Source organism: Sceloporus undulatus, chromosome 4 (genome assembly GCF_019175285.1).
Source record: "Sceloporus undulatus isolate JIND9_A2432 ecotype Alabama chromosome 4, SceUnd_v1.1, whole genome shotgun sequence".
NCBI lineage: Eukaryota > Metazoa > Chordata > Lepidosauria > Squamata > Phrynosomatidae > Sceloporus > Sceloporus undulatus.
In genome coordinates, this window is record NC_056525.1 from 247,729,923 (window position 1) to 247,749,325 (window position 19,403).

The 19,403-nt window shown below is 44.3% G+C and overlaps 1 protein-coding gene across 3 annotated transcripts in view; it reads right to left on the bottom strand.

Annotated features, from left to right (window-relative positions):
• ARHGAP39 (Rho GTPase activating protein 39) overlaps window positions 1–19,403 on the bottom strand; it is a 250,817-nt gene that overhangs the window by 101,654 nt on the left and 129,760 nt on the right. For all 3 annotated transcript variants that reach the window (XM_042465531.1, XM_042465530.1, XM_042465529.1), the window contains exon 2: window positions 12,488–12,922. In XM_042465531.1, the coding sequence (XP_042321465.1) occupies window positions 12,488–12,922 (435 nt within the window). The remainder of the gene's footprint in view (window positions 1–12,487; window positions 12,923–19,403) is intronic.

Here is a 19,403-nt window from a genome sequence, read left to right on the forward strand (position 1 = left end):
TTTAGGGCTTTATAGGTAATTACCAACACCTTGTATTGTGCTCAGGAGCGAATAGGCAGCCAGTGAAGATCTTTTAAGATTGGTGTTATGTGGTCAAACCTGGAACGACCGGTGACCAATCTGGCGGCCATGTTTTGTACTAATTGAAGCTTCCGAGTTTGGTACAAGGGTTGCCCCATGTAGAGCGCATTACAGAAATCCAAACAAGAGGTTACCAGAGCATGTACCACTGTTTCAAGGTCTCTTTGGCCCAAGTAGGGTCGCAGTTGGCGTATCAACCAAAGTTGATAACAAGTGCTCCTGACCGTCGCATCAACTTGGGATGACAATTGCAGGGACAAGTCCAGAAGCACTCCCAAACTGCGAATTGAGTCCTTCAAGGGAAGTGTGACCCCCTTCAGGACAGGTGGACAAATTTCCTTCCCCGGTCCTGGGGAACCTATCACTAGTACTTCCGTTTTCTCTGGATTCAAGCTGAGTTTGTTTTTCCTCATCCAGCCCATTACTGACTCTAAGCAGGCATTTAGAGGAGAGACACCAACCTTAGACACTGCAGCAGTCGGCAACACAGTGAAACATATCTGGGTGTCATCAGTGTACTGATAACACCGCGCCCCGTGTCTCCGGATGATCTCTCCCTGCGGTTTCATGTAAATGTTAAATAGCATGGGGGACAAAATAGCTCCCTGAGGGACACCGGATGTCAGTTCCCTCTTAGAGGAGCAAATGTCCCCCAGCTGCACCATCTGGAATCTGCCCGAGAGGTAGGATCGGAACCACTGGAGCGCAGTGCCCCCGATACCCAACTCTCTCAGGCGTTCCAGAAGGATACCATGGTCAATGGTATCGAAAGTCGCTGAGATGTCCAAGAGCACTAACAAGGACACACTTCCCCTGTCGATGCCCAGACAGAGATCATCGACTAAGGCGACCATGGCGGTCTCAACTCCATAGCCCACCCTGAAGCCAGTTTGAAATGGGTCCAGATAATCGGTTTCATCCAAGATGCTTGGAGCTGGAAGGCAACCAGAAACTATGACATGTTAATTGGCCTTTGGAATACTTTGTTCTGCCAGGGAGGTTTACATGATGAACAACCACACAAACCAACAGAAAGCAAAAAAAGACAGAAATATGGGGAAATGGCCATAACCTGTTTAAAGTGGGCTACAGATGTTGCTACATTAACCACTTGTTTGTCAATGGACCCCTAGGAAGTTCCATGGACAGGTATCAGGGAATCCAATAGGTTTTTTCTCCTTGAATTTCCATCCCCAAAAGGTTAGGAACAACTGAATTTGCCCATCCTACCACCCCTAAGTACTACTTGATGTTGTCTGGTTTTGGAAACCAAGCATTGCTACATCTGGTTGAGCTTTAGATTAAAGGACAAGCAGAGAATACCAGGGATCTTCAGGTACAGCTAGGAGACAATCCTGCTTGGAAAGCCACAACTGCCAGAGTTGGCAATCGTGAGCTAAACGGACAAATAGTGTATGGCAGCTTCCTAATTAACTAATCAATTAACTAATTATGGCTGACTCTGGATTATACACATTGTATTCTCAGTCTCCCCAACAAGGGTCAGCTTGACATCCATGTAAGCCGAGAGATGTCTCTGAGATTTGTCCACCTGTCCCACACTGCTGCCACAAAATGTCAGGACTTTCTCCTGCCCAACCACTATGGGATCAATTGTGGGGACTTTCTAAATGTCCCCATGATTCCTGTGTGAGACTTTCTTTTAGTTTAATCCCACCATCCTCAAACAGCTCTTACAGCCAGGACGTTCTTCCTAACATTTACATGGCATTGCTTTTCAATCTGGAGCAGCAGAAAACAACCTCACTCCATCTTCTAAATGGCATCCCTTCAGGGATTTAAATACGGCTATCGTATCAAGAATAAAGGCAGCCCACAATATGAACTTTGGAATGTATTGTGTGGCCATTCATATTGCTGGGGAAAAGCAGGTCTTTCTTCTCCACCTCCATTGCTGGCATAAGATTCAGCCTTCCAGTCAGCTCTACCTATACGGCCCTATGCACATTGCCATACCTTTACAAGGTAAAAACCGAGGCATCCAGGATGAGAAAGCAAAGAGTACACACTAAGTTCCTCCATTAACAGACAACATAGGTTACAGCCACTAGCTGGCATCCCTAGGACTCCAGAACATGCACATTGCTGCCTGCCTGGTTCCTAACACAAATCAGGATCATCCAAGGCTTATATCTTTAATTGGCCACATGAAGCCCTTGCGAAGGGAAAGCTCCATGCTACAGGCACTGTGGCCACTAAGAAAACACATTAACACTCATTAGCATCCATTAAGGTTAGAGTCCTCCACCCCAGAGGTGCACACAGACAACACACACTCTCTCTTTCTCTCTCGCCTGCACTGTACTTTTGTACGAAACATCAAAGGGTCAGCAACTAAATTTGAGTCTCATTATCGCTATCCCCCTGGTCTCTCCTTGGATTTTAAAGAAAGCCCTTTCCCAAAGCCAAGTTTTTATAAGTTATTTCCCGTAAATGGAGAGCTCTTCTGCTCAGCCCTGTGCCAGCTTCCCCTGTGCTCTCCACCTCTTCCATTCTTCCCTTAGTCTTTTCATCGCCAGGTTTATTATTTTCATACACTGCTAGTAAAGGAACATAAGGGCTTCTGCTTGTCCTTGTTCCTCAACATACGACCATTATACAGAGGAGACACATTTGCTGGGCAGGCAATCAACTCATTTAAAACATGGTACCGGAAGAGTACCACAAGTCACCAAAAAGAAATGAATGAGTCCTAGAGCAAAGAAAGCCTGAGCTAGAGCTAGAAACTCAAATGACTAAAGATACTGAACTCTGGGCATATCACAAGATGACATGATGAAAAGGCCGACAATGCTAGGAAAAGACCCCCTCACAGTCCATCGATTGCTAGGAACTCTCAGGCACAGTCTGGCTGGAATATGATGGAGACTTGGCCGTGTGGCTGCTTCTTTTTCTCCAGCCTGTTCAACTGTAACCAAATTGCTCCCACTCCCCCAGCCACAAGTTGGCCATGGGGTGCACCCCAGTACCTTGAAACTGAGAAGTGCTGCCAGCAACAGAGTAAGCTCCGTGGATATAGTGTATACTAGTACAGATTTCTCCTCTACCAGCGATGAAGTAAGACCTTGGGCTTCGGCTAGGAAGCCTTAATACATGTTACACAGGTAAACGGGGAAAATTAGGTGTGAATAGAGGAAGACACAGGATAGCATGCACCCTCAGTTATTCTCAGAAAAGCAACGCTCGACTCACTGGGGCTCTCAGGTATTTAGGCCAAGATGCTAAACAGAAAAAATATCCATTAAGAAACACCAAGAAATGTGCAAGTGATCAGCTGGAAGAGGATGGGCGGAAGGAAAGAGCAGTGAGCAAACCCACTATGGAAAAAGTCAAGGGACTGCCAAGACAAAATGGTCCTTTTGTGCAAAAGGATAGAAGCAATTAACCCACAGGATGTGCTGGGAGTGGAAGAGCCACTTTATGGGCATCTGGAGGAGGAAGAAAATAGTTATTTCACACTGATAGGTGGCAAATGGTATGTCAAGAAGGAAAGGCCAGAGAGGTTGGTGAGGGTAGAGGAGTGAAAGGTCTCCTGGAGTTTAACTAAGAGTTTAAGACTTGGAAAGAGGATCAGACATACTCATTAATACTACTGATGGCTGATGGCCTTGATGGCTATACAGTGCCTCCAGTATCAGCAACCAACTAGCATTCCCAAGAGGGTTCAGCCCTATCCAGTGAGTCCCTTGTAAAACCTCAACCTAAAATCTATACAGAGGAATTATACAGAGTGAAGAGAAGGTTAAGAGGTGACATGATAGCCATGCTTAAATATCTGAAGGGATGCCATATTGAGAATGGAAAAAGCTTTTTTTCTGCTGTTCTAGAGACTAGGACATGGAACAATGGATTCAAACTACAGGAAAAGAGATTCCTCCTAAACATAAGGAAGAACTTTCTGAGGGAAAGAGCTGTTCGACAGTAGCATATGCTACCTCTGAATGCGGTGGAGTCTCCTTATTCAGAGGTTTTTCATCAGAGGCTGGATGGCCATCTGTCGCAGGGAGTGCTTTGACTGTGTCTTCCTGCATGGCAGAATGAGATTGAATTGGGTGGCCAACTCTACGATTCTACGAACAAGGTTGGTAATGTGAGCCGTAGAGTTTGGATCCACCAATATTAATGACCAACACAACAAATTGACATTACATTTATATTATGATGTTCAAGAAGCATCACAGACATCATCTCATAATCCTCATAAACCACTTTGTAAGGTAAGCCAATATTACTACGCTCATATTATATGTGGCAACAGAGAATGTTCTGAATTGCCTAAGGCCAAGAGGCCAAGGCAAAACTTCCTCTCTGCTCTCTTTCCATCAGCAAGCAATGACCTTTTTGTTTTGTTTTAATTATGAACTGACTGCTAATATTAATAATCAGAAGGTCCTGTAACTGGCCTACACTGTATTTTTCATCCCTATTATGGTATTACTTTTTTAAAAATTGTAAATTAATGTTTTGAATGTAACCATTAAATTGTTTTTAACCTTATTGGACCTTATTTTAAATGTATTTTGTTTTAATTTATATGTTAAGCTGTCTTGGGTTCTATCATGGGGGCAAGAAGAGATATAAATTAAAGGGGGGAACCCTCAAGACTAGAGATTCCCTTGCCCATTCCTCATCCAGTGGATGTCTATGCCATCTTTCATCAAGCACTACAGTCAGACATTTTAAATCTGTTTTCCCCCTTCCTTTCAACTTCACTCTATATCAAACAAACCCAACCTGGTTCCCTCCAGATACGTTGGCCATGCTGGCTCAAAATGGTGAGTTATGGTCCAACACTTCTGGAGGGCATCCTATATAAAATGATTACAGTCCCTGTTTGGATTCTTCCTCCGGCACCTTGCTCAATATATGCCATTCTAAATGGCTTTTAATTTCTTTTTACCTTTTATGTCTGTGTCTATCTCAATTGAAATTTTTATCACACTGAATCCTGTTACACTTTTTTTGTATCTGCAATGACCTCTGGCTATGGCTAAAAACAATTAAAAGTTTGGATGGGAATGCAATTCTAAATGGGTCTGTCATAAATGACTTCCTCCAGCCTGCCTCCCTCCCATCAAGCACACACAGCTTGGGAACAGGAGAAAATGCCAATTTGTGGATCTTTATTGGAAGATTAAAGCTAAAAGCTAGGAAACAAATTAAAAAGAAACGTCTCTTTCACACTACACAGTTCTAACTTTTTGATACTACTTTAACAGCCATGGTGGCATTCTAAATAACTTTGGGATTTGTATGCAGAGAGATCTTGTAGCATCTTTTAGACTAACTGAAATAAAGAAGTTGGCAGCATGAGCTTTCGTAGACTCCAGTCTACTTCCTCAGATGCATATAGGATTTGTAGCTTGGGGATATACTTGGAATTCTCTGCTACAGAGCTCTAGTAGTCCCTGGACTGAACCTGCAATCCCGCTTTTCAGGGTACCCTTTTCAGGTTACTACAGGAACTGTGGCAAGCCAGCATGGCATAATAGTTTTGCTGGACGACTCTGGAGACCAGGTGTGGGCGTGGCTCCTATGCCCGCCGAGGGCACCCCTGGGGCTGGCTCCATCCTGCTCTAGAGTTGGTTTACAAACACTCCTCACAGTCCAAATGATGCTTGCAACCAGAATACAACTTTATTAACTTTTCCCTTCCACAAACTGAAACCAAAGCAAAACACCTCCGACACAGTTCTTTTCACTGATCCGGCTCTCTTCCCGGTAAGTGTTTACAGGGTATGGTGTCGGGCTGGGCGGTAGTCGCACACGGGCGTCTCTACTCATCTTCTGGGCTCCGGACTGAGGCTGGAGTCAGGAAGTTGCTGCCGCTCTCTCCGTGACCACCACGACTCCTCCCCTCCTCTAGCTCCTTCTCCTCCCTGACCTATTTCCGGGTTCCACGGCTGTGCCCGGGTTCCCTCTCCTCTCCGCGGACATGCAGGGTGGGTTGTAAGAACCAGCCCTACCCTCAGCCGTCCTCCAGGAGTACTACCTTCCCAGTTCCTCTTATCCGTCCCGGTGTTGTTGGGTTCCTCTCCTTTCCCTTCTCCGTACCTCTCTCCGCACCCCAGTCTTCCACCAACTCTCCTCCCCCCGAGCGCCCCTCCCTTCCTCCTTATTAAGGCCCCAGTTGGCCTTCCCCGCCCCCAAGGTGGGGTCTCTAATTCCTCACCCAGTCCCAGCTGGGTTTTCCCCTCCCATCTCCTTGCCTCCCTCTCCCCTGGGTCCTCAAGCTCCTCTTTCGCCCGCTCAACCCGACCTTCTTCCCTCTTCTCTCTACACCAGGGTTCAATTCCCTGCTGAGCCACGAAACCTTGGGCAAGTGACATGGTCTCAGCCTCATGGGAAGTCGATGAACAAATCTTGCCCCAAAAAACTTCGTGATAGGTTCACCTTATGGTTGTCATAATTCAGAAATGACTTGAAGTCACACAACAACAACAGAAAATGTGGGTTCAAAGAGTGAGCCAGACCTCTCTAGTAGAGAATTAAACTAAAAATCCCAGGATTCTGGCAGGTGTTAACATAACAACTGAAGTGGGACCAAAGTGCTCCAAGTTTGCAATGTGAAGGACACCACTGCCAGTGAAGAAGAGAAATATGCCTTCCATATTTAGGAGCAGCAAATCATGAGAGTAGTTCAGCACAGAGTTTGGGCAGGTTACTTTTGGGGGACTACATCTCCCAGAATAGCCCAGCTAACATGCTGGAGAACTGAATGCATCACTGTGTCTCCCACAGATCTCCACTGGAGGCTGGCGCCTTCCATTTCACTCGGTGTACTGATTCATGCTGAGTTATAGTCTGAAATTTAAAGGAGTTGTTGAACCTATTTTGGGGATCAGGTTCAGCACCTTGAATGGATTTTTAAAGTTCAGACTGAATCCTAGAGTGGATCTGCCACTGAACTACCATGAAAGCCATGGCTTTCCAGCTGATCTGTCTACAAGGCCACTCTTGAATGGAGGATAAAAATGACAACAGAATTGCAAAGCAAACAGAAAAGTGTGAAGTTGAAGGCTTTCATGGCCAGCATACATAGTTTTTTTTGTGGGGTTTTTGGGCTATGTGGCCATATTCTAGAAGAGTTTATTCCTGACGTTTCGCCAACATCTGTGGCTGGTATTCTCTGAAGATGCCAGCCACAGATGCTGGCGAAATGTCAGGAATAAACTCTTCTAGACAATGGCCACAGAGCCCAAAGAACCCACAAGAAACTATGATCAGAAAAGTGCTTTAGAAAATAATCACCTCCATTTTGAATCAGTTTGAAAAATGTTCACAAACAATGGCAGGCACAAAAATACATGCATGTATATGTATGAGTATATATTATAGGCAAAAGCAGTCACTTTTTTGGCTACGCAGACCCAGATAATTTCCCATGGGTTTAATTTGTCTCAAACCAGGCCTCGGAGAGACGCTGACCTTAGTTCTGAACTTGGCGAAGGAGCAATTAGAAGAAAGATTTCTGCTTAACTTGCTAAGCAGAACTCGGCTTGATGCAAAGAGAGAGAAAACCCAGCAGAAATATTGCATGGGCAGGACCCATTTGGAGACACTAAGGGCAAGAGCAGATTCCTCCCCCGCTCAGTCCCTCTCCCACCATCTGCAAACAATTCTGTGCCTGCAACAAGACTCTCCAAAAATATATTAGATGTTCTGTTATTCCAGTAGGCAAAGTGGGAAAGGTGTTCAGGCATTCAACAGGAAAACTCATGCACACAAATAACGGTATACATACATGTTTGTATGTATGCGTGTATAACTCTTTCTTCTTCAGCACTGGAGGTTCTAATGATGTTAGATTCCCCCAAAAGAGAGAACTATTTGCACACATCACAATCTAGTGGCCAGATTAAAAGGCAGGGCTGCAAAGGCGAACACAACTCCAGGAGCTAGAATTCAGAGGCATGGCTGTGTTAGTCCAGAATATCAGTTTGCAAAGGAATCTTGTAGCAACATTGAGACTGTGCAAAATAAGTGGTAGCATAAGTTTTCACAGACCTGTTATCTTTGCATTTGAGGAAGTAGACTAAAGTTTATGAAAGCTTACAGTACAACTTCTGTCACACAGTTACTCTCAAAGATGCTACAAGATCTCCCTGCAGACATCTCTAGGAGTCACTGATGGGGAGGGGTAGGAATTAAAGACTGACCAAGGTAGCAGCTTGCCACTATTAAAAATAGATTTCTGTCCATCAGAAACCTGTTTTCTGGTTCATACAATCTATCTGCACTGGATTCCACATGACAGCCGACAGGCCTTTGTGTGATATCTGGAGTCCATTCATTTTTTGTTCTTCAGAACCCCATCACCACACTGAAGTGGAAATTGCCCTAAAGGTATCTGTGTCTTGGAAGAGGCAGCTTGTGTATGCACGTTTTGACCTACGCTCCCAACCGCATGCTTCTTCTGTTGCTTCCCTATTTTGGAGGAGGGTGTTGGCTTCATGCCTCCTGTACTCTTCCACTTTCCAAAAGCAACTTGGCACAGCTGGGCAGATTCTCTGCCAACCCTTCACTTGCACCAAGTTGTGCCCTTTCACCTGCCCTGTGAGATTAACTCTGCTGTTGCCTTGGGCGCAACACACACTTCTGCAAATGTAATTAAAGGAACCGTTACAACAGCATTAGAAGTAGGGGGAGACCCCAGCGGAAAGCCACCTGTTACCTCCTCCCAGCTGATCTTTAATTACTACTGACACCGATCTGCTAATTGCTATTATTAATTATATTAATGATCAGTGTGTGCAGCCTCGAGTGGATTGTGCCGCTAAGAAGCTGAACTCTCACTCAAATTAGCAACGAGATACACGCCTTCTATCCTCTCCTCTCTCCTCAACCCCCTGCCAAGAACTAGCAGTTTCACTAGCCATTTCTCAGGAAAGAGGATGTTTCCTCCAGAAATCCACTCCAGATTTTCTCTCACTCTCTTCCCATCCGGCATGAGGCACTGTCACCTGCTTTGCAGAATTACTGGCTCACAAGCCATCTGCAAACAAGGGCACCCGGAGGCAGGCAGAACTCCGAAGCACCTGCCAGGCCTGCACCGGCCAGAGCAAGTAAGGGAGGAGACCATGCCATGCAGAGGGGAAGCAAATACCAGTTGCCTCCTCCTTGCATACTTCATGAAACTACCTGAGCATGCAGGGAGGAGTGAAGGGAAAAGCCAGGGCCATCTGCATATCGGATTAGTGCCTCCGGTTCACATTCCAGTTAACTCTTTGCACTGAGGCTGAAACTCTGCCCATGTTTGCACAGCAGCCAGGGCCAGCCAGCAAATGCAGCTTATGTGCCAAATCAGAGACAAGTAGGTGTGAACCCAGATAAGAGCTGGATTCCAAAAAATCCTTGGAATCCTTGACGGCTGGCAAACAGGGCTTGAAAGAAATTCAGAGGCCAATACGATTTTAGGCTGCATCAATAGAAGTATAGTGTCTAGATCAAGGGAATTATTAGTGCCACTCTATTCTGCTCTGGTCAGGCCCCACCTGGAATACTGTTTCCAGTCCTGGGCACCACAATTCAAAAAAGATGTTGGGAAACTGGAGCACGTCCAAAGGAGGGTGACCAAAATGGTGGAGGTTCTAGAAACCTCCCTATGAGGAACAGCTTAGGAAGCTGGGAATGTTTGGCCTGGAGAAGAGAAAGTTAAGAGGTGATATAATAGTCCTGTTTAAATATTTGAAGGGATATCAAATTGAGGCAAGAGCAAGCTTGTTTCCTGCTGCTCCAGAGACTAGGACCAGGAACAATGGCTGCAAGCTACAGGAAAAGAGATTCCAGCTCAACAATAGGAGGAACTTCCCGACAGTAAGGGCTGTTCGACAGTGAAACATTCTTACTCGGAGAGTGATAAGAGTCTCCTTCCTTGGAGGTCTTTAAGCAGAGGCTGGATGGCGATCTGACAGGGATGCTTTGATTGAGAGTTCCTGCATGGCAGAATGGGGTTGGACTGGATGGCCCTTGTAGTCTCTTCCAACTCTATGATTCTATGATTCTATGAAGTAAATGATGCATCTGAGAATAGTTTTGTTACGTTTGTGATGCATACTGGTGCATTAATATATGCAGTGTACCAAAATAAACCCTGTTCATTCCTTTGTTAGTTGACTGGAACTTTTGAATATATCCCAATTCATCCGTTTCTTTTTCTTTTCTTTTGAATTTTTTCTTCTTTGTCCCAGAACAGTTACCTGAAGGTCAGTGATTGTGTGTCCACAGTCTACATCTTTCTGTATCGCATTACAGTCTGGCAGCACTCCTGCAACTGTAACTGTGCTTAAAATGCCTGTGGCTTCAAGACTGCATTCCATCAATACATTGAAGAAGTGGACTGAAATTCACAAAAGCCAAACTTTACAGCCTGCTTTACTGCCTTTGTTCCCAGGCTGGCCAGCTTACGGATGGGGCTTGGCTTTTTTGCCTACAAATATTTCCCAGACTATATCCCACTTCAAAAGTGTAGGTAATGTAACACCAATAGCGTCAGTTTCCTTCCCCTGCATTTTACTTCTACTACTTCACAACCTTTCATATTTAATCATAATAATAATAAATTTTATTTTTATACCGCTTTTCCAAAAGATCAAAGCAGTGTACACAAAATTTAAAACCACTTACAAACACATAATAAAATAGATAAAACCAATAACACAATACAATATACAAATCTAAAACAATCATTCAAAAGGGTGAGCCAGGAAGTTGATGGGATCAAAGTACACGAGTTCATTTTCCAGAGGGGAAGGCTTGACAGAAGAGGAAAGTTTTTAGCCTCTTTGTGAATGTTTCTAGAAGGGTGATCAGGTGGAGTTCCTCGGGAAGACTGTTCCAGATTTTTGGGGCCGCTACTGAGAAGGCCCTCTGGGATGTCATAGTGTATTTAGATGATGGAATTTCCTGCAAGTTCTTCCCGGTTGTTCTGAGTGTGCGGGGCGGGTTATATGGGGAGATGCGGTCCCTCAAGTAACTCGGGCCCAAGCCATGTAGGGCTTTATTATATATATTTCACCACCAAGAAAGCTCATAGGCTTCAAAAACTAGTGTGCTATTTGGGTTGGGGTTTTCTGGGGGTTGGTTGGTTGGTCTAATAAAGGTATCATCATAAAATGGGGGGGGGGAGGGGGAAATAATAAATTACAGTACAGTCAACATATGGTCTACCTCTGCAACCTTTTGCCAAAATCATTGGCTCATACAATCACAGAGCTGAAAGAGGGCCATCCAATCCAACCCCATTTTGCCAAGAAGGAATCATAGAATTATAGAATCACAGAGTGGGAAGAGACACAATCAAAGCACTCTTGGCCGATGGCCATTCAGCCTCTGTTTAAAAACCTCCAAAAAAGGAGGTTCCACCACTCTCCAAAGCAATATATTCTACTGACATCAGGAATTTATTATTAAAGATGCCATCAGGCTTCTTCTTTCTCCCATTCTGCCTTTCTTTTCTTATACTGAAGTAGACTAACATGGCTATCTCTTTGGAAACAGAAACTGACAATGTCTCGGTGCTTGCCTTTCAGCTCTGGAGCTCCCTTCCTCGAGAGGCTAGAATGGCCCCTTCCTTGCTGTCCTTCTGCTAGTATGCAAGATGGCTTTTTTAACATTTTAATTACATATTTAGTGTTGTTAATAATCAAATTCATTTTATTTGTTTAAGTTGGTATGTTTTAACTATATAATTTGAAAACTGATGGAATGTCAGTTTCAGGAAAAAGGCAAGTACAGTCTCCCCTAATTTCTCACGGACCTGAGATCCGCGTTCTTGCTTGTACACAGAGGGGCAACATCCATTAACTCCAATGGAGCATGCCCCACAGCACATGCCTCCCGCACACTCATGGGGGCGTGCCCCATTCAAGCCCATGGGGCTTAAATACATGTGAGTTTTCATTTCACGGGGGGTCCAGAACGGATCCCCCACAAAAATTGGCATAGTGCAGCCAGTGGGTGCAGCCTGAAGTCCCCCACCAATTCATACCATTAAAAACAAATCAGGGTGGATTTCAGGCAGTTATTACCCCAAAACTACACAGAATCTCCCCAACATGTGAAAATACCCACCTCACCACCACAATACTACCCATCACTACCCACAAATGTCTCAAGTTCCTTCTGCAGACCCTCTCAAAATGGTGACAGGCAGTGAGGCAACTCACTGTTGCCATTCTGAGAGGGGTTCCAGAGGAAATCAGAGATATTTTGGTTTGTTGTGGGAAAGGGATGGAAATAGGTCCCTGGCGCCCACACAGTTGCCCCAGCCTGATATAAGTAATGGCGATAGCAATAAGTATGGCAAGAACAACGATAATAGTGACAACACTAAGCCAATGAGGCCTTCAGAGCCTTGCCTCTCCAGACCCACTCTCTGTATTACCTTTCCGTTTCTTCTTTGACGGTGGCGAACTGAGAGGGCTGGCGGTTTGGCCGGTTCTGCTCCTGCCCCTTCTCCCCAGTCTCCAGCTCTTGCTCCAGGGAGGAGCTGGTGCTGCCTTCCCGGCTGACATTGCTGCTGCGCCCGGGGCTGTTCTCGGTGGAGGCCCGGGGAGACTCAGTATTTTGCTTCAGGGTCTGGAGCTTGGCCAGCGGGATGATGTCACAGTTCTGGGGCCGGTGCCACACTGTCCGCTGGGTGGTGGCATTGTAATAGTAGAAGCGGGAGGTGTTGGGGTCGAAGAGCTCCCACCACTGGTTCTCGTTGGTACGCTTGATGCGGACGCCGGGAGGGGGGTCCCAGACGCACTCCCCCGTGATCAGATTGGCGTACATGCGCTCCCGCGTCCGAGGCTCTATGATTTCCACCCATTCTAGCCTGGAGAGAGAAAACACAGAGAGGAACACTGAGACACCTGTATTTGTCACTGTATGAACAAATCTTGCCAAGAAAACCCAATGATAGATTCACCTTAAGAGTTGCCATAAGCCAGAAATGACTTGAAGGCACACAACGACAACAAAAACCACTACCACCACCACCACGACCAGGTTATGGAGGTTGAGGAAATATAGCTGTTAAAAAAACACTGTACAGTGGTACCCCGGGTTACGAAATTAATTCGTTCCGCGGTTAATTTCGTAACCCGAAATACCTTTGTAAGCCGAATTCCCATAGGCGCTAATGGAAAAATAGCTCTCTGCTGCCCTCCGGTGGCGGAAAATAGCGCCGCGGTTTTTTCGTAACCCGAAGAAACCTTCGTAAGCCGAAGCAATAAATCCCTATGGGATTTTTTCGTATCCCGAAAAATTCGTAACCCGGCGCATTCGTATCCCGGGGTACCACTGTAAGTTGAAAGTGACTAAAAGCCGATCCCCATGCATTTTATTTCCTTGCTATACACATGTTACTGGAAACACTAGGAGATCGAGAAAATGGATGGGACAGAAGAGGAAGAAAGCTTAAACTGTTTTTCCTTCAGTACAGAGCACATAGACTATGAAGGGCCTACAGCAATTGTTCCAAATGTACCATTTTCATCAGGCTCTGCAGATAATGCAGAATCTCACAAGAACACAAAGCAAGGGCTCTGGGAGTACCCATCTTTCTAGTATGAGGTCCAGGTCCAGAATAGCTTAGCCTTAGAAGACAAATAGTACCCAGGAAGCACCTTTTAAAGAGTATTCTGTTTAATGAACTACAACATAACTGAGACCAACATTTTACCTGGAATACAGTACTTTACATGAATAAAAAGTAAGCACACTGATGTCCACTATTAAAAACCCAACAATGGGCATGTAAGATGCTCAGTATGAAGAGCTAAAGCCCTTAAATCGTGCATTATAATACTACACTGGGCTAAGAAATATATCCACATACTGTTCCATGAAGAGCAAATGCTACAAGGGAGATATGGCCCAACAGATTAATTTTATTTCATTGGAAAACACCTTTGGAGGTGATGATATGGAGCAGAAGGGCTGCTGAACCCTTCCTCCTACACAACTACACACACACACAAAATACTTCTCTGCTCAAAATGACACCAACCTAATTTTATACCCACAATGAAAAGAGATAGGATTTGCTCAATTTTTCCCCCTTGCAGGGGTAATACACAACTTGTGGAGGACAATTTTGAGGGCATAAATGATATAGCAGTCTTGGGAAATGGTACAGCAGTCCTGCCATTTCTCTGCTGAAACTGGTCATTTCTCATAGCTATTTTTAACAACACCACACCCACACGATGGGCCACACTAGGTGTTACAATGAAAACATGTAAACCAGGCATGCGTCCCACTTACTTTGACCCACATTCCATGATTTAAGTTGAGAATGACCTAGATCTATCAGGGAAGTAGTGAAGTTGGTAAAAAGCTACAGGAGACACACAAGAGTGGACTCAACACTATTTGCCAGAAGAGGTGAGAAACACATCCACCTGAAACACTGGAAAGTTGTCGGCAATATTAGGCTAGAAGACCAAAGGTCTGACTTGGTTTAAACAAGCTTCTTATATGAATGACTTTCTTTGGTCTGAACAGGAAAGTCTTGACCTTTGCTTGGAGATGAATTGTTGCTGTTGCTGTGTGCCTTCAAGTTGTTTCCAATTTATGGTGAACCTAATACAATTGTCATTCTTGTTGCTATTGTTGTGAGCCTCCAAGTCATTTTTGACTTATGGTGACCCTAAAGTGACTGTATCACAGGGTTTTCTTACCAAGGTATGTCAAGAGAGGGTTTGCCATTGCCTTTCTTTAGGGTTGAGAGAATGTGGCTAGCCCAAAGTCACCCAGTGGGTTTCCACATCTGAGCAGGGATTTTGACCTTGGTATTTTGCGAGTCCTAGTCCAATATTCAAACCAATACAAAATGGGCCCTTGTTATCCACTCTGGGGTTTGGTTCCAGGACCCTCATGGATACCAAAATCCATGAGTGCTCAAGTCCCATTAGATACAGTAAAATTTATCAAAGTTTGTTTTTTGGAATTGCTATATTTTTCAAATATCTTCAAGCCACGGATGCTTGAATCCGTGCATAAAAAATCTGTGGATAAAGAGGGCTGACTGTACCACGCTGGCTCCCACAGGAGACTTCCAGATATCTGGCTAGCCACATTTAGCCGTTGTCTGCAGGCTATTTGGCAGTATATTGCATGGGGTTACCTTTCATTGATTGTCTTCTTGGACATCATTTTTATCCCCTTTCTCTACCACCCTCCTCAACACTAGTGCACTAGTTTCAGAAATCAGCATCTTTAAGTTGTGATTCCCATGAGCACACTATCTTGACCTAGAGAACATATGCAGAGATAAAGAGCAATTACCATTCGCTTACTTTTTAAAATTTTACTTTTCCCCATAAAGAAAAGGAAGCTGGTCTCTCAGGGACTGGAAAAAAGTCCTTTCACCACCATCACCCCACAGTCAGGAAACTGTGGAAGACACATTTCCAAAGCCACATTTAAAAATCAAATCAACAAAAAGACACTCCTAGCATTTAAAGGGAATTATGCAGGTCATGTTGCCACGTCCCCCCATTGCTGAACAGAAGCAAGAAATAAAACATTTTGTGAAAGCAGCCTGCTTCCGGAGCAGCTGCTGTGCAGATGGGCAGCAAAGATGTAACGGGCCCTTCAAAAGCTTGGAGTAAGGTGTGGGCGAGGAGAAGGGGCAGGACTAGGCTTTACAGTTCTTGGTCAGAGGGTTGGATCAGAACATCTGGTCACAGAAATCCTAGAGAACATCACGAGCAACACACACACTCTCTCTCTCTAACACAAACACACACACTTCAAGAAAACATTTTGGAAAGTGCTTGTGTGCATGTGCCTTCAAGTTGCCTGTCGATGTATGGTGATCCCACAAACTTCATAGGATTTTCTTAGGCAAGGAATCCTCAAGAAGTGGTTTTGCCAGTTCCTCTTAAATAGAGCTGGCAGCCCCTGGTATTCCTTGGCGGTCTCCTATCCAAGTACTAAAAGGACTTGCTTAGCTTCCAAGACTGGACAGGGTACAGTGCCTTTGGGGTATATGGGGAAATATAGTTATATAATATTGATGCATCTGCCCAATGGAGTGGCAAAAGGTGAGAGCTTAGTCCATCCTGAGAGTTCTGACCCCCCCCCCCCCACTCTGTCTGCCATGGCACCGCTTCTGGCCTTTATGAACGCCTAGGTGGGGAAATGGTGGTGACGGCAGCTTTATGGCACTTGTCTTCAAAGGAGCATTGAAGGGAATTGGGCTTTGAAGGATATGAATAATTTGAATAGTTGGAGTATGTTTTTAAGCTTTTCTGGGTTAAAGTTATCACAATAAAGTTGAAGGCTGCAATCGCTACTAAGATCGTAGCCATTTCCTTTGCTTTGCCTTTTCATCCTTTTTGACAGGTGTGCATCTTCTTAACCCCACCTCTGCCTGGCAGCCTTCCTCACATGTTGTACAGATACAATTTACCATAGCTCCTTGTCTATCTTGCCTTGAGAGTGAGCACAAACAGTTATGCCTGCTGGAATATTCTAAGTTCTTAGGCATCATTTTCCTTCCCTTCATCTTTTACAAGCCCCTAGGTTTTACCATCGACTTATCAACAACTAATATAAAAATCCATAATTTTGGCCCAAAACCTGCCCTCAACTTATCCCTCCCAACAGTAGTGCAGTTATCAGCTAAGCTGCTCCTGAAGACTGATGTTGCCCCAAAACTTAGAAATACAGCCCACTGTATCTGCCACAAAGATGAGCAGGTGGTTTTGCTGCCTTCTTCTTCAAAGCCCCTTGTGAACTTTTTTAAAACACCTTAAAACCGGTGTGGTCTCTTGCCAAGCAAAGGACTATTATCTTCATTTTGCAAAATTCAGCCTCCTCAAAACCACTATCAAAGCTGGGCTAAGAAAACTGCATGAAAAATAATTTACCTTTGGCAAGTTGGCACAGATATCTATGCTGCTGCCTTTTTATTCATAATTATCCATGCATTATTAATATTGCCTGGCTTTGAAAAATAATAAATAATTTGAAAAATTAAGGGACATGTCTGAGGAAGGAGGATCTTCACTAAAGAAAGCCTCAACTACAAACCAGATGGGCATACGCATAGTAAGGAGGAAAGGATCTTCCCGGTTCTCTTCTCCCTCCCAGATAACCTGCAGCGGTCATTTGCCATCCCCATCAGTGCCATGCTGGCTGGGAGACTCTGGGAATTGTCCTTTAAAAATGTGAAATTTCTAAGCTTTAGCCAGACAACGTGAAGACGCATATTGTCCAATTCAGACTTTGTAAACCAGGATATTCTCCTGTCAAATCTCTTGGCCTGACTCTGCCCATCTGCAGCATAGAGACAACACTTGCCCGCTTCACAGGGTTATGGTTCATTGCATAATGTTTGTGCAGAAAAGTCCTGCCACAAACAGCACATGTTTGTTCTTTTCCTCCAGATGAGGAAAAGAACAATAGAGAGGAAGTCAAGAATCTTGTAGGGCAGAGGGAGATCGCTGAGAAATGGCACTGAAAGGCAGAAATTCATCAATACCTTATTTTGGAGCAAAGGGGGGAAATGCTGGGGTTTTAAAATAAAATAAAACCACATCTCAAGAGCCCCTGTTTGTATGGGTGACTGAGACAGTGGGAGAACTCTGAAGGTGCTACAAAACTACAAAGTACTTTTCCTTATTCACCACTGCAAGACTGGTCCATCATCAGAACAGTCTTGTTTTAGTCTTCTCTCTTAACTGGATCCATAGTAAAGGGCAATGGCTTCAAGCATATCTATGCAACATGGATTTCAATAGCTTTCTTCATATAATCACAGAGTAACAGCAAGCCTCCTCCCTCCTGATTTCAGGTCTGCTTCACCCTTCCTCACATTTCAAAGCTTCCAGTGAAGTCCTATGCAAGCCAAGAGGCTTGACTGACAATGTATTCAAGCTCAGGTACGGCAGACACCTGTATTGTTTGCCAAAACTCACTAGAAAGGCCATCTATTCTTGTTTAAAAAGTCTCCAAAGACAGAGTCCACCAACTTCCCAAGGATGCATATTCTTCTGTCAAACAGTTCATACCATTAGGATGTTCCCCATAACATTCAGTATAAAAAGGATATGAAGAAAGGAGGCATCCTTTTAAGACTAACCAATTTGTTTTAGAATGAGCTTTCATAACTTACATTCTTTTCCCCCCAGATGGGTTGATGGAGCACCATATTCAAGTCTTAGGTACATATGCATGGTTACACAGCAGTGCTGCACATGCGATCAAAGTGAAATCTAATTTCTGTTTTCCCCTGCCAACTATATGAGTATGTGTATAAACCCCAGGTTGGAATACTGTACTGTACTCCATCAATGCATCTGAAGAACAAGTAGACCACAAAATGTCAGGCTAAAGCAAATCAGTTAGTGTTAAAGGTGCCACAAGGCTTCTTCCCTTCCTCCCCTCCTTTTTATAACCATCTTTTTTCTCTCTCTCTTCTTCATGCATTCACTCAAGCACACCAAGCAATGATTTGGGTCAGTATATTATTGCCCCCAAACTGAGTGGGCAGGGAACTAGGACTTAAGGCTCAGAGACAGGAACTCATTGAAGGATGCCAAGTAAACTCAGGGTAAGCTAAGGATCTGAAAACTCCCAGCTCATTGATGAAAAATGGAAGAGAGTTTTGATAAGGATAAGTGGAAAGGAGATGGATACAAGAAGAGAAAATTGTTAGGAATAAAGGGTGGAGAAATTGTAGGAAGATTTGGAAGGGGGATTGTAGAAGGAAAGAAAAAAGAAAGGATAAGAACTGAATGGAAACAGAGCTGGAAAGAAAGAGAGATAATAACTTTAATAATATGGTTAGTTGCAGTTGAAATGTAATAACATAATACACTCTTCTTCATCTTTGAATTGTTTTGTTATTGTGATACTGTGATTTGATGTACAAAACTCATTTATTATGCACTGGAACTGATGCATTATTTTAACTTTTAAATTGTTTAATAAAATTATTTTAAAAATAAAAAAACACCTCCCAGCTCATCCAGCTCATATTTGCAGCATCATTTACATCTCACCCACACTGCTGCCCCACCACACCTCCGATTCTGTGATCTCCAAAGATGACAAGAAGGTCTCCTGAAGCTGCTCAGTCGCCAACATCACATTTAGTCTCAAGCATAAGCCAACTAATCCTTTCTTATGGGCACCTGCCAATTGTAGCCAGATCTGTCAGAAGCTAGGCTCACCCAAGTTCTCCTCTAGTTGTGGGCTTTGCAAATACATATTCTCACACCTGCAATGGGGAATACTTAAGCAGAGAGGGACCCCCACTAAAGGGGCCAGACCCGCATCCCTTAGCAAGAGGATGTGATCAT